Source organism: Drosophila ananassae, chromosome 2L (assembly GCF_017639315.1).
Source record: "Drosophila ananassae strain 14024-0371.13 chromosome 2L, ASM1763931v2, whole genome shotgun sequence".
NCBI classification, from domain to species: Eukaryota; Metazoa; Arthropoda; class Insecta; order Diptera; family Drosophilidae; genus Drosophila; species Drosophila ananassae.
In genome coordinates, this window is record NC_057927.1 from 28,753,244 (window position 1) to 28,768,329 (window position 15,086).

Genomic DNA, 15,086 nt, shown 5'->3' on the forward strand with positions numbered 1-15,086 from the left:
TAGCCAGCCGTTACTAGCCTTTAAAGATGAATAACCAAGCTTTTCTGCTAAGATTTTGGCTTTTTCACAAAGGATTGGACCTGAAATCGGATTTCCCATAGAACGTTGCTGCAAAAACCATTTTAACACGGCATCTTCCAAATTTTTGTTGGTTGCTGTCTTCATTGTTTTCCTGGAGGAACTTCCATCTTAATTTTCAAGCACCGAAACAAAGTTTAAAAGTGTTGACTTACTGTTTTTAATGTCAGAAATTGTTGCTTGTCCAACACCATAAATCTCAGACAACTTCTTACCCGTTACACCTTTATCGAGTTGCTCTATAATTTTCAGTTTTTCCGCTAACGATAGCACAACATGTTTTCTTTTCGAAGCCATGGTATAAAAACAATACAGTATTGTACACGCACAAACAAAAGTAAGCCGTAGCGAAAGAGTAGTGTCCTCGAGCAAGGTCAATAGCACACTGGCTAATCAAAACAAACAATCGCGGGGGGAAGTCAGTGTAGGCACAACGGCAAGTTAAGACAAGTCAAGTCAAGACTTGTGATTCGGATAATCGGCGATTCGGATAGTCGGAGATCGGATAATTGGAGTTTTACTGTATAATTTTGGTCAAAAGTGTGCAACGCTGTATAAAGCAAAGTAATATAAAGTATATATATTCTTGATCAGGATCACCTCCTGAGTCGATATAAGCGTGTCCGTCTGTCCGTCTGTCTGTCGGTTTCTACGCAAACTAGTCTCAGTTTTAAAGCTATCGAGTTGAAACTTTGCACACATCCTTCTTTTCCTTGGAGGTAGTATATAAGTCGGAACGGCCGGGATCGGTCGACTATATCCTATAGCTGCCATATAACTGATTGATCGGAAATGCCATAACTTTGGTGTTTTTTAAGTTAGAGGGTTGGGACTTTCCACACATGTTATATTTGACCAAAATATCTTATGTACAAAAATTCATAGGGATCGGCTGAAAATAATCTGATTTGCCAAATTTCATAAGAACGATCGGAATTGGCATAACTTTGCTGTTTATTAAGTTAGAAAGATGGAACTTGGTACAGATTCTATTTTGGACCAAATAATCTGATTTGCCAACATATCCTATAGCTGCCATATAACTGAACGATCGGAAATGGCACAACCTTAACTGCAAGGGAATATCAACTTCGGCTCCGCCCGAAGTTAGCTTTCCTTTCTTGTTTTTTGTTGCAGCAGCCACCATTACGTGATCCATATAAACGACAACAAACGTATTTGCAAGGTCTCCAAGTGCTTGCGTGACTGCGTGAAAATACTGAAGGTGTGTTTCTGAGACCAAAAGGCATTGCCAAAAATTCATATTGCCCGACTGGAGTGACAAATGCTGTACTTTCTACCGATTCTTTGTGCATGGGAATTTGGTAATATCCACTTGCCATGTCTAAACATGTAAAATATTTCGCTCCATAAAGTCTGGTTATCTGGTCCGATATGAGGGGCAAGGGATATCTATCTGCAACTGTATTAGAATTTAATTCACGGTAATCAACACACAAACGATGAGCGCCGTCTTTTTTGTTAACTAACATTATGGGACTTGCGTATGGTGAGCCACTTGGCTGTATAATTTTACATTGTAATAATTAATCAATCTTGTCTCGTACCAATTCTCTCTCATTTGGGCTAAGCCGATATGGTCTTCTTTGGACAACTTTTCTTGGGTCTACTAATTTAATTTTTATTTCACCCAAACTAACTCTAGTCAAAGGAATTCCACTAATAAAAGATTTTGAATATTTTTCCAATAAATCTTTATTGGATTAAAATCTTTTAATTTATCTTTATCTTCCCCCACAATATCAGTATTTAGCTTACAAAATTTCCCATCATTTGAACAATCGTTTACAGTTTTTGATCTAACAATTGCGAATTTTCCTGGTGATATTATAACATTAAATCCAGGGGACAGTACTTCTCGACCAATAATAATGTCATTCTTCAAATACTCATTATCCAAAACATGAAACAAAACCTCAATACAATGTTGGTTAATTTTTACCTTGCTAAGTATTTGCAATGTGCTACATACAATGTGCTATTCCGCCACTACCAATACCCTTTAACATCACTACATTGTTAATTCTTTTACCAGCTAATTTGTCACTTATCTTTTGTTTTATTAATGAACATTCCGCTATAAAAGTCTCTCCTCGATGAACCATCTCTCCTTTGGGCTCAACAACTTCGCAGAGCTCCACTCTTTTCGTCTGGTGTGTATCCTTGACCTTGTCCACTTTAGGCTTACTGCAATGCGTTGAAATATGACCAAGTTCTCCACACTTAAAGCAGGTTACATTCGCTTTTTGATGGTGGGCATATACACTCCTCCACTTTAGGCTTACTGCAATGCGTTGAAATATGACCAAGTTCTCCACACTTAAAGCAGGTTACATTCGCTTTTTGATGGTGGGCATATACACTCCTACCTTTACTGTTTGTAGCATGAGACGAAGGATGATTTTGTTGCTGTTTAGCTCGACATTCCATCATCTTGTGGCCTAATTTTCCACAGAAATGACACTTTATTGTTGAAAGTTTCGAACGCTTTATGTCAGTTGTCGATAATTCCTCTTGTAGATTTTTCTTTCTTTTGTTGAACGTCAATGCTTTAAGCTCGGTTTGTAATTCACATATTTGACGTAAAGGTTAAACGCTGCAATCTGTTATTAACATGAGCCATCTTCGCAAGCGTCACAGGGACTGCAATTTCCTCTACGTGTATGTCACGCCATTTCGTGATAAGTGACGTCACCATAGGACTAGCATAATTGGAGAGGCATTCGCCATCGGTCGGAAAATTAGCCAACATTAAAAGAAACATGGCCGCTGGCGTTTCTACAGTGCCAAAACGCTGCATAAAAAGTTCTTTAAATTCGTCCCAAGTTATCTCAGGATAACATATTTGCGAAAGCCACTGCGATGCACTTCCTTCCAACGATGCACTCAAAGCTTTTAGCAACTCGCTGCCTTTTAGAGTATTTTCTGCCAGGATTATATTTACGGTTGAACACCAGGCCGATGCGTCAGCGCCGTCAAGGTCTGCGTTGAATTTTGGTAGCACAATTGATTTTATATTTGTTGCTTTAGGTGTCGCCGATTGTACAGCTTTAATAAGCTCAATCAAGTTTTTATTTTGTAATTCCATCAAAATTCGCCATGGTCCTTCTGAATTATTAGGAAGCGAGCCAGATCCCACTTTTGATGTTGCAGCACCGTTATTTTCCGACATCGTATTAGCACAGCGAGTTTCGGTTTTGCACACACGACGACCAAATTGCAAGTGTCATGGCCTGCATCGTCCCTTCTTCTTTCTATCCTCAGAGGCAAAGTATAGAATCAAGCAAACAAATAAAATTATTGCGGATACCGGTGATACTTTTTTTCTTCTCACATATAATTGAAATTATTTGACTCAATTTTTTCAATTGGTAATGAATGTACAATGTAGATCTCTCCCGCAACCATTTATCGATGTGTCCACACGTTCATCATACCAAATGTCGAGAAAACTTTTAACATTTGAGGACTTTTTCAATAACTTTAACTTTGTCAATAGACACCTCAAACCCTTAACTTGAATCCTCAAACTATATCAATGAAGAAATGTTTGGAGGAAATAATAAGCTTGTTTATGGCCCTTAGCTTACAATTTCCTCTACGAGGGGCAGTTGCTGAGACCAACGTTAAAACATTTTTCAACATTGAAAAAATATTTTAAAAAATTGCTTGAATTTATGTTTTTTTTAATTTTTAATGGTTTGGAGGAGTAATCGCGGAAAAACCACAGTGATAATTTGGATCTATATACCTGATCTATGGAGATATGCTTTCATGTATGTATGTAAGTTCGAAAAACTTCATACACAGCCCGCAAATAATTATTATTTTAGATTTTTACTTTTTCGCTCAGATAATAAAGATTAATTTTGATTTTTTTTTTTTTAAATACAAACTATAACAATAATCATTATTTACGGTCCCTGCTTTATATTGACTTTCATTATTTCAAATATTTATAAAATGGAAATACTTACTATTGTTAGCGTTTCCTTCATGTCTGGGAGCTGAAGATGTTCGATTCCAAGCTTATGAAGATGTGAAACCACCATTGGTGTTACCACGTCAACTTCTTCGTTGATATTTGTCCAGTCGTTTTTATCATAACCAATGTTAGCAGATTTATTTACATTTCTGTATTTGTACAATAAAATTAATATCAATAGGTTGTAAGATGAAAATTATTTTATTTTTATAAATGTTGGGACTTGTGCCAGCATTAAATAACATAATTATTTCAATTTAATTCTTCCAGTGTAACTAGCCGCAGCAGTCCACTAATTGCCCGTTATCAGCTGTATTATATTCTTTGTTTCTCCCAGATTCGCATGCGCTTTGTTGTTCTTTTGTAGCGCATGCACTTTGGGAGCTTTGGTGGAGCTTCTGCGCAAGCTCTTAGGTTTTATGACTTGTAATTCGGCATTGTTTTGGACCGGCCGCGGAATTTGTTTTGGGGTTAAATTGACCCAATAAAAATATTGAAATCGAATTGTGGATTGTGTATTAATTCGGTCGCTATCAAAATTCTGATAGCTCAACAATAAATGTTATTACAAAAATATATGAGAACAAGAGAGCACCGCTATATAAAGTTAGGTTTCTTGGCAAAGAAAAAGCCAGTAGTTTTCTCTATAGATTGTTTAATAAAAATTTGTTGCATACTTTTGGAACATTTATGGAAGCATTATTGTGCCTAAATAATGCTTCCATAAATGTTCCAAAAGTATGCAACAAATTTACTATTAATCGCTTCAAACCAGTAGGGAAGAAAAATAAAAATGTATATGTTATTATTATATTGAAATCTTCGATCGTGGATTTTACCAGCAACGATCACTTGTTGCGCAAGTGCTCCAGCCGGTCTACGGACAGTTGCCCTTGGAACGGGTGGTCAGCACCTATTTCGTTATGCGTGCGGTCCACCGGATCCGGCGTGCAATTTGGCACTTTTCCGAAATTCTTTCTGCTCCTTCCTCTCTTAAATGGTCACCCACATGTTCTACATCGTAGTCGACCCTCGATTTCATGCGGCGTTTGGCTTTAATGTGGTACTGGCCAATCCACAGGAGTGCGCATAGTGAAAGGGCGGCCAGTAGAATAAGGCAAATGTTGAAACGGGATCCAGGGATGTCAGTCTCTCTAAGGCCCCAATGTGGTGTAGGTTACATAGGCTAAGCTCATGGAGAAACGGGAGGCTGAGCCGGTTGTGGTGGGCAGTGACGAATACTATCGTCATTGCCGATACGGCAGGTTTCTTCAATGAGCTTCCCCGCTGGCCGTCATTCAACGGTATGTTGGCATCGTTGATGATGAGGGTGCCGTAGTCCACAATGGTGACTGGATCTAGGTGACCTAGTGCGCGATGACCCCAGATGCTGAGCACATGTGCCGTCTTTTAGTTCCTTGCAGAATGCGGCGCCTACCGTTGTCTTGCAGTCGCCGATATTGAGATTAATTGTTGGGCATTCGGCAACTAAATTTCCGCTATCGAAGTTCAGGATTCTACTATGGCGTTGAACCATGTAGACTGTTGTTCTCTTACATACGAGCTTAGGATTAGGAACTTAAATAAAGAAATGCAAAATGTCACAATTATGAAAAACACTTATGCTAGATACTTCTAATATTTCTACCCAACTAATATTAATATTTTTGCGCGGTTCCCACTGCATACGTACAGCCCACCTCCCGTCCAACCGACCGAGGGACGCTGCCGCGTGACGTACCACTCGAATCGCGGGAATAGATCCCAGATAGTTAAGCGAAAAGTAGGAGAAACATATCACGAGGAAGAGTGTTGCACAGATAAGGCGATTATTATAAGTGATTTAAGATTGTTAGTAGAGCAAAGTGACAAGATGTGGTAGAGACCATTGTAGTCCGAACATAATACCCTGAACGGATCGTGTTGGGCACAGATAAGGCGATTATTATAAGTGATTTAAGATTGTTAGTAGAGCAAAGTGACAAGATGTGGTAGAGACCATTGTAGTCCGAACATAATACCCTGAACGGATCGTGTTGGGCATATGTCGAATTACAATGGCTGACGAAAGTTTCTAGTCCTTCTACTAGGAACGTTAAAATTTAAGCGTGTTAGTAAATGCTGGCTGTCTATCTTTCCATAAATAAGATTATATAGAGACATGACACCCAGCATAGTTCTACGGTTTGTTCGTACTGGTAAGTTGATTAGTAAAAGTCTACTACGATAAGAGGGGAGGTAAATATTTGCATCCCAATTAAGTCCCCTAAGAGCAAAAGTAAGAATACCGATTTTATACCGATTTTTTTTTTTTTTATACTTTTATCTTTTATATGTTGGAACTTCTCTTATTAAGAGACTAACAACAATTTTAAAAATCTTAATCTAATACATAATTAGTTTATCTTTGTAAACATCTATACTACGGGGCCTCCGATGTCAACGGGCTGGAAGGTCATTTCTTCTTAATCGGGATTGTTTGGTGCGTGGAGAGTTTCCTTTTCTATTTTTCCTGGAGTTGAGAAATTTCGACTTTGACGAGAGGTATACCTAGGTCTCTATGGATACCTTCATTGCGAATATACCATGGAGCTCCTGTGATGGTTCTGAGCACTTTAGACTGTGCCCTTTGGATAACGTCTATTTTGCTACTGCTTGCATTGCCCCAAAGTTCGGAGCCATACTTCCAGATAGGCTTTATGCCAGTGCAGTCCTCTGGATTTATGTCTTAATTGATCCCGTTTCGCTTCAATATGTTTTTTCCATGTAAGACGCCTGTCCAGGTGGACGCCGAGATATGTGACCTCATTCACAGAGAGGACTATGGTATTGTTTAGAGTTGGAGCGGGGCAGTTTTGTCTGTTGAGAGTAAAGGTAATGTGTTTAGAGTTTTCACCGTTTACCTTTATACGCCAGTCCGCCATCCACTTTTCTATTAGTGCAAGGTGAGAGGAGAGGCTTCTGGATGCCTCCAGCGGGCATTTAGATCTTTTTAGTATGGCTGTATCATCGGCAAATGTTGACATAGTTAGACGCTGGTCTGTTGGGATATCTGCTGTATATAGAAGATATAGGGTGGGGCCGAGGACGCTTCCTTGGGGTACGCCCGCCTTAATTTCGAACTCTTCTGTTTTAAAGTTTTTTTGTTTTACAGTGAACACTCGATTAAGCAGGTATGTTTTGAGCAGCTCATGACAGTTTTGTGGGAGTAATATTTTTATTTTATACATAAGTCCTTGCAGCCAGTCAAATGCCTGGCATATATCCAGAAATATAGCAGAACAGTATTCTCGCTGTTCATAGGCGGTTCGAATTTCAGATGTGATACGGTTCACCTGCTCTATGGTGCCATGCTTTTCTCGGAAGCCAAATTGATGTTCAGGGATTATATTATTCGAAGTCATATGAGGCGTGATACGGAGCAGTAGAAGTTTCTCAAAAAGCTTTGATAAGCATGAAAGTAGACTTATTGGTCTATATGAAGAGGCCAAAGTTTTGTCTTTCTCTGGTTTCGGTATCATTATTATAATGGATTTTTCCATTGTTGGGGGAAGTAGCCAAGCTTTGTAATAGAGTTAAATAGAATTTTTATATAATTGATGGCGCACGCAGGGAGCTCCATAATCATTTTCGGCGCAATGAGGTCATACCCTGGAGACTTATTTGGCTTGAGGTGCTCTTTGATGGCCTTAGTGATTTCAGTTGGTTGAAATTCTATAGCTGGGATTGGATCTGGAATTGGTAGCTCTGGAAGAATGGAAGGAGAGGCTGCTGGATTTGGAGTAAAAACTTTACAAAGGTGACCAGCGAAGACGCTTGCTTTTTCTTCATCGCTGCGCGCCCAATATCCATCTGGTTTTCGAAGGGGCATATCTGCTTCTATGGACGGCTTTAAGTTAGGATGGGCTTTCCATAGAGGACACCTGGTACTTTTTGGGGAAAGCTGTTCAATGTATGATTTTTGAGCAAGTTCTTCTCTGCTCCGTAGGACCTTTGTGAGCCTTCGTGTCGCTGTTTTTAGCCTTTCCTTTGAAGAAGGGGATCTGTGTGCCTGCCATTCACGGCGGAGCTGCCGCTTTTCTCGGACTAGATTTTCTATAAAGCAATTTGTGGCGGAGTATGGAGGTTTTTCTGTGGTCGCAGGAGTCGAGAGCTTTGCTGCTGAGGTCATCATGTCTTCCAGGTGGTTGACTGCATCTTGAATGTCCTTGCTACAGTTAATTTACGGTCTTATGTTTATGTGAGAGCTTATGTACTTTTTGTACCTAAGCCAGTTTGTCCTTTTTGATGTGAGATAAATTTGATTATTTTATAATTCGGCATGTTGAAATAGATGAAGAAGGACAACTGAATGGTCAGACGATAGGTCATCCAAAAGTGGCTTCTTCCGTGGGTCCGCTGGCCAGTATGTAGGCTTTCCCGGTGATAGAAAGTCTAGTTTAGTCCTTGCTGTATCAAAGCGTTGTATAGTTGTCTACCCTTTGGGTTGTAGTCGCCGCCTGCTATAAAGCAATCGCCTAGTGTATCAAAGAACTGCATAAACCCCATATCAGATATGCAGAAGCGTGGTGGGCAGTATATTGCAGCTAGGTTTAGGTGACCTCCCACGGTCTGAATTCGTATTGAAGTTGACTGCAAGGAATTTGTAGCAACTCGTTGGCGGGAATGGTGTTTTATGCGCTGCTTTATGAGGATCCCAGTTCCTCCATGAGCCTTCCAATCTGGATGATTTGTTGCATGAAATATATAGCCCGTCAGATAGAAGTTGTTTTTGTTCGTTAGATGAGTTTCGGAGAGGAGAATAATATTGATATTATTATCATCAAGAAATGTCTTAAGTTCATTTTTGCGCTTTGGAATGCCGTTAGCATTCCATAGAAAGATTCTCAAATAAGCCATCTAATTGGATTTTTGTTTGACTAAAAGCTCCATTAGTCGATTTTGGTTTTGCATGAGCTCCTGCATATTATTTTGCATTGTGACCATTAAACTTATAAGTGTGGACAACATTCCTTCGATACCCTTTATTTCGGGGGTTGCAGATTCTTGGCCTTCTCTTTCCCTCGTAGTACCCGTAAGCGGAGGTGGATATCCTATATTTTCAGGATCCAGTGGTGCTGAACCTACACTATTTAGTAGTCCTGGCCATCGTAGAGCGCTAGAGAAGGAAACTCCAGGTGTAGTCAAAGATGCCGTGGTGGTTTGGTGGTTAGTGTGAATGGCAAACGAACGTTGTTGTAAGGGTTTTTTTTGTATTCATACGATATTTTAGCTCTTTATAAATTGGGCATCCCCTGTAATTGGCAGTATGATTTTCACCGCAGTTGCCACATTTCTTAGAGTTATGGTCGGTTTTATTTATGGTACAGAAGGCAATGCCATGGAGGCCGCCACAAGCCACACAGACTGCACGCAAGGTGCAGTACGACTTTGAGTGTCCATATTCTTGGCAGTTTGAACACTGTAGAGGTTGGTTGCGCTTATGAGGTTCCTTTACCGCGATTCTTCTATGCAGAAGATACTGTAGTTTGTATATGGGATGAATCATATTTTTAGGAGTTGTTTTCGTTTCAGGTTGCAGCTCAACTTTGAACATAGGCTGGGGGACTTTTTGTCTGTTGATGATATTAATGGCTCCCTTAACTTTAAAACCTGCGCTTGAAAGGGCTTCGATGATTTCTTTTATTGGTTCCGACGATTCAATACCCTTTATGACCACTTGAAGGCACTTGCTGCTCTTCAATTGGTAGGTGTAATATTTTTTCTGGTTGTCGTATAGATTTCGTGGCTAAGCGATGATTTTCCGCCGTGTAGACTTGGAGCTTGTTCTCCCGTATATTGCCCTTGGTCAGTGGCATTATATGACAATTGTTATTTCCAATTAGCTTAGCGAGACAGTTTACCATATCGGTGCAGTTTTGATCACGTATGTAAATGGGTGGCAGCTTTTGCTTGGCTTTGGGAACTTCCGTATTCACTTCATAGCTTAACATGTATATAGCTTAACATCACCAGCGTACATAAGTACAAGTGAATTAGTTAAGGCAAGGGAAAGTCGTTAATAAACAGTGTAAAAAGTAGGGGTCCAAGATGGCTTCCTTGGGGCACCCCAGATGTGGCGCGGACTAAACGCGAGGTAACATCTTTAAAGAAAACACGTTGGGTTCTCCCAGATAATTAGCTCGAAATCCAGATTAGAAGATCAGTTGGGAATCCCAAAAGACTGAGTTTACTTATAAGAAGCGAATGGTTAACAGAGTCAAATGCTTTACTGAAGTCAGTGTAAATGACGTCTGTTTGTAAGCCATTCCGGAAGCCATCCGTTATAAAAGATGTTAGCTCCAATAAGTTGGTAGTGGTGGAGCGGCGCTTCATGAAGCCATGCTGGCACGGAGTTATTATTGAACTACATAGGTGTTGCAAATGTGGAGTGATAAGTTTTTCAAAAAGCTTTGGAATTGCTGACCATTTAGAGATGCCTCTATAATTAGCAGCGTCGGATTTTTTCCCTTTTTTATGCAGCGGAATAATGAAGAATTCCTTCCACATAAGGGGAAAGATCGAAGTTTCCAGCGATAGATTAAAGAGTTTAACGAGCGGTTTGCGCAGAGCCTCGGCGCAGTACTTCAGAACACAGCCTGGTACTCCATCAGGGCCTGGCGAATACACGGGCTTGACCTTAAGAAGATCCGATAACACACCACTGTGATCGAAAGATGGCCAAAATATAAGGTTGGCTGATTGGATATTATAAGTGTAAGGCTGAGCTGAACTGCTGCTAGGTGAATACGTAGTTTAAAAAAACTGTGCAAAGAGATCGGCTATTGCCTGATCATTGTTCGCATAAGAGTTCTCAAACGTAAGCAGTGGGGGAAAAGATACTAAACATGTATCTTTTCCCCCACTGCTTACGCTTTGTGTTTATAAAGTTATAAAACTGCTTCGGATCCTGAGTAAAATGAATTCGCCGCTGCAGGGAATATAACTCCTATAACATTCTGCGTCATGCACGGTGATATGGACCGTGCTACTAAGTATCTTGAACAGCTGACTGTACAGCCAGATAATCTATGTTTTTTTAAAAATCTACTCATACTATTCTTTAAATTTATAAGGTGCCTTGTATACCAAGGCGGATTCGTTGAGACGGACGGATATTCCCAATTGGACCGAGCTACTAAGTATCTTGAATAACTAACTGCAAGCGTCGAAAAATGAGTTTAAAGTGAAATACAATTTTTAAATGCGATGTTTATATTCTCGCATGCCAGTAAATCAGACCAATCAAATTCCTAGATTAACTTATTCAGCCTTACGGAAGAAAGGAACTTCATGAGATTTAAGTGTAGACATAAAATCAATTAAGGAGTTGTTTTCGATTGAAAGCTCAAGAGTGGGATGATATGGATCCTCAGGGTCAGAAAGGGGTAAAGTTCTGGAAAGAGTAGTTCCATCAGGATCAGAAACAAAACATAAGTCCAAGCGTGGTTAATTTGCCCGAGGGACATGTCAAACATGCCCACAGGGAAGTCGTGGTGGGAGTTAAGCTGTAAAGACGGTGAATGTTCAACATTTGACATTTGACCATAAGTTCTGGGATATTAAAGTCACCCAGAGCTATCAGCTGATCACCATCAGACAGACGATCGAAAACCAAACGAATAGCGGACAAATTTTGCCAGTATGTTGGCGGTTCGGACGAAGGTGGTATGTAAGAACAGGTAACATACAAAGATTGATTGGACAAAGTGATTTTGATGCAAAGGAATTCAATGTCACCAAACTCTTGTGATTTTACCTCTTCAGAAGCTAGTTTGGAGTCTACAGAGATTAAAACTCCTCCTCCCCTTCGCAGAGTTCTATCACACCTAAAAGTGGTGTACCTACTAGGAAAAAACTTCGGAGCTTAAGATCTCCGGCTTTAACCAAGTTTCTGTAAAGGCTATAATGTGATATGCAAAGGAAGAACTATCAGAATACGGTTTGGGAAGTTTACTACGCAACCCTCTAATATTCTGATAGGTAAATGTTAGTGAAGACATTATTTTTTTTAAACTGAGGTGGAAAGTGGCTCAGTGGCCGTAACATGTGGGAGTTTTACACTTACAGATTTGTTTTTTTTTCACCGTACTTGGCTGATGTTCTTGGACGAAAATATTGTCTGGCCAAAAGCTGGCGGAACAAATCGTCTTGAACATCTGCAAGGGCACATGTATTTTGAAAGATGACGTGTGCCTGGTGTATGAATATTTAAATTTTGTAATGTCCACCACCTTTATGTCGACTTTTGTTTTGGCTTTGATGTAAGCCGAGATATCAATCTCAGAAATATCAGGGGCAAGCCAGGAAACAAAAATTCACCTGCAAGGGTTTTGGTACCGCCGTAATTAATACTGCGGCATCAGTACGTACCGGAGGGTCCGGACGGTTAATTACCCTGTTTGGTGACTGCTGCTTAGTTGTCGGCTGAGCAGGCTGAAGATTATTTGCCACAAGCACATCACTAAAAGAGGATTTCTTACGCTTTGGAGACTCATTTAGTAGTTGAAGACTACTAAACTGTGTATCGAGCGCACAGAGTTGGTCATTGATTTTACGAAAACCACTAATTAACTCCTTGAAACCGCTTTTAGTCTGCCTCATGTCGTCCTGAACAGCAACCGTCACAGCAAAAGTGGAGACCAGACCTACGTGAGATTGCATCCGAAACTGAGGCGGTGAACCCGGCACACTTAGCGTGTAGAACGTTTTCACAGAGCCAGCAGTGGATGGTAGGCTGGTTAGACGGATGGTAGGCTGGGATTGTCTTCAAGACTTCAACGCACAGACCAATTTAAATTCCATAATTATTAAAAATTTAAATAATTAATTTATAAAAAATTGTTAAAAATTCAATAATTAATTTATTAATAATATTGATGAACCATGTACCACTGTACCAGGGAAATGAAAGGAGAAGATTGAAGAGAGCAGTTAGTGCGAGTTAGTAAAATGCGAAGAAATAGAGATAATAGAAATAGAAATAGAAGAACACCGTCAGAGATGACGAAGCAGAGCAGGGCTATGTAAATAGAAATAAACACCGATTGTTTATGGAAAGCTGATAATCAAAATTTTATGAAAACGCAGTGCGCACAAAAACACGTTCGCCCGCTTTGAGATAAAGAGAGGAAGTTGAGGAAGTTATAATATTAAGAGGCTGTTTGTCTCTGAATTCGCTTACGTCGGTACCATCTAGAATGGCTGGACTTTCAATATTTAATTTTGTTTGGGTTAGGCCCATAAGAATGGTTTCTAGGTCTGTAATAATAATTCTACATCGTGCTATTTCAGCCAGGGTGCAGTGAAATCTCTCTACTTGACCGTTTGAAGTGCTGTGTAGAGGTGGTGCGTTAGAATCTGTAATGGTATACATGTTATGTACAGGAGAATAGATTTTATAGTCTCGAAATTTAAGGTTTTCTCGTTATCGCAGTAGATCGTTTTTGCTTTTGGAAAAAAGTTCTTAATTGATCCCGTTTCGCTTCAATATGTTTTTTTCCATGTAAGACGCCTGTCCAGGTGGACGCCGAGATATGTGACCTCATTCACAGAGGGGACTATGGTATTGTTTAGAGTTGGAGCGGGGCAGTTTTGTCTGTTGAGAGTAAAGGTAATGTGTTTAGAGTTTTCACCGTTTACCTTTATACGCCAGTCCGCCATCCACTTTTCTATTAGTGCAAGGTGAGAGGAGAGGATTCTCGATGCCTCCAGCGGGCATTTAGATCTTTTTAGTATGGCTGTATCATCGGCAAATGTTGACATAGTTAGACGCTGGTCTGTTGGGATATCTGCTGTATATAGAAGATATAGAGTGGGGCCGAGGACGCTTCCTTGGGGTACGCCCGCCTTAATTTCGAACTCTTCTGTTTTAAAGTTTTTTTGTTTTACAGTGAACACTCGATTAAGCAGGTATGTTTTGAGCAGCTCATGACAGTTTTGTGGGAGTAATAGCTTTATTTTATACATAAGTCCTTGCAGCCAGTCAAATGCCTGGCATATATCCAGAAATATAGCAGAACAGTATTCTCGCTGTTCATAGGCGGTTCGAATTTCAGATGTGATACGGTTCACCTGCTCTATGGTGCCATGCTTTTCTCGGAAGCCAAATTGATGTTCAGGGATTATATTATTCGAAGTCATATGAGGCGTGATACGGAGCAGTAGAAGTTTCTCAAAAAGCTTTGATAAGCATGAAAGTAGGCTTATTGGTCTATATGAAGAGGCCAAAGTTTTGTCTTTCTCTGGTTTCGGTATCATTATTATAATGGATTTTTCCATTGTTGGGGGAAGTAGCCAAGCTTTGTAATAGAGTTAAATAGAATTTTTATATAATTGATGGCGCACGCAGGGAGCTCCATAATCATTTTCGGCGCAATGAGGTCATACCCTGGAGACTTATTTGGCTTGAGGTGCTCTTTGATGACCTTAGTGATTTCAGTTGGTTGAAATTCTATAGCTGGGATTGGATCTGGAATTGGTAGCTCTGGAAGAATGGAAGGAGAGGCTGCTGGATTTGGAGTAAAAACTTTACAAAGGTGACCAGCGAAGACGCTTGCTTTTTCTTCATCGCTGCGCGCCCAATATCCATCTGGTTTTCGAAGGGGCATATCTGCTTCTATGGACGGCTTTAAGTTAGGATGGGCTTTCCATAGAGGACACCTGGTACTTTTTGGGGAAAGCTGTTCAATGTATGATTTTTGAGCAAGTTCTTCTCTGCTCCGTAGGACCTTTGTGAGCCTTCGTGTCGCTGTTTTTAGCCTTTCCTTTGAAGAAGGGGATCTGTGTGCCTGCCATTCACGGCGGAGCTGCCGCTTTTCTCGGACTAGATTTTCTATAAAGCAATTTGTGGCGGAGTATGGAGGTTTTTCTGTGGTCGCAGGAGTCGAGAGCTTTGCTGCTGAGGTCATCATGTCTTCCAGGTGGTTGACTGCATCTTGAATGTCCTTGCTACAGTTAATTT

At 40.2% G+C, this 15,086-nt stretch overlaps 1 protein-coding gene across 3 annotated transcripts in view; it reads right to left on the bottom strand.

The window, feature by feature from the left end:
* Positions 1 to 15,086, bottom strand: part of LOC116654530 — a 190,616-nt gene that overhangs the window by 123,150 nt on the left and 52,380 nt on the right. For all 3 annotated transcript variants that reach the window (XM_032449735.2, XM_032449736.2, XM_044714167.1), the window contains exon 3: positions 4,077 to 4,233. In XM_032449735.2, the coding sequence (XP_032305626.1) occupies positions 4,077 to 4,233 (157 nt within the window). The remainder of the gene's footprint in view (positions 1 to 4,076; positions 4,234 to 15,086) is intronic.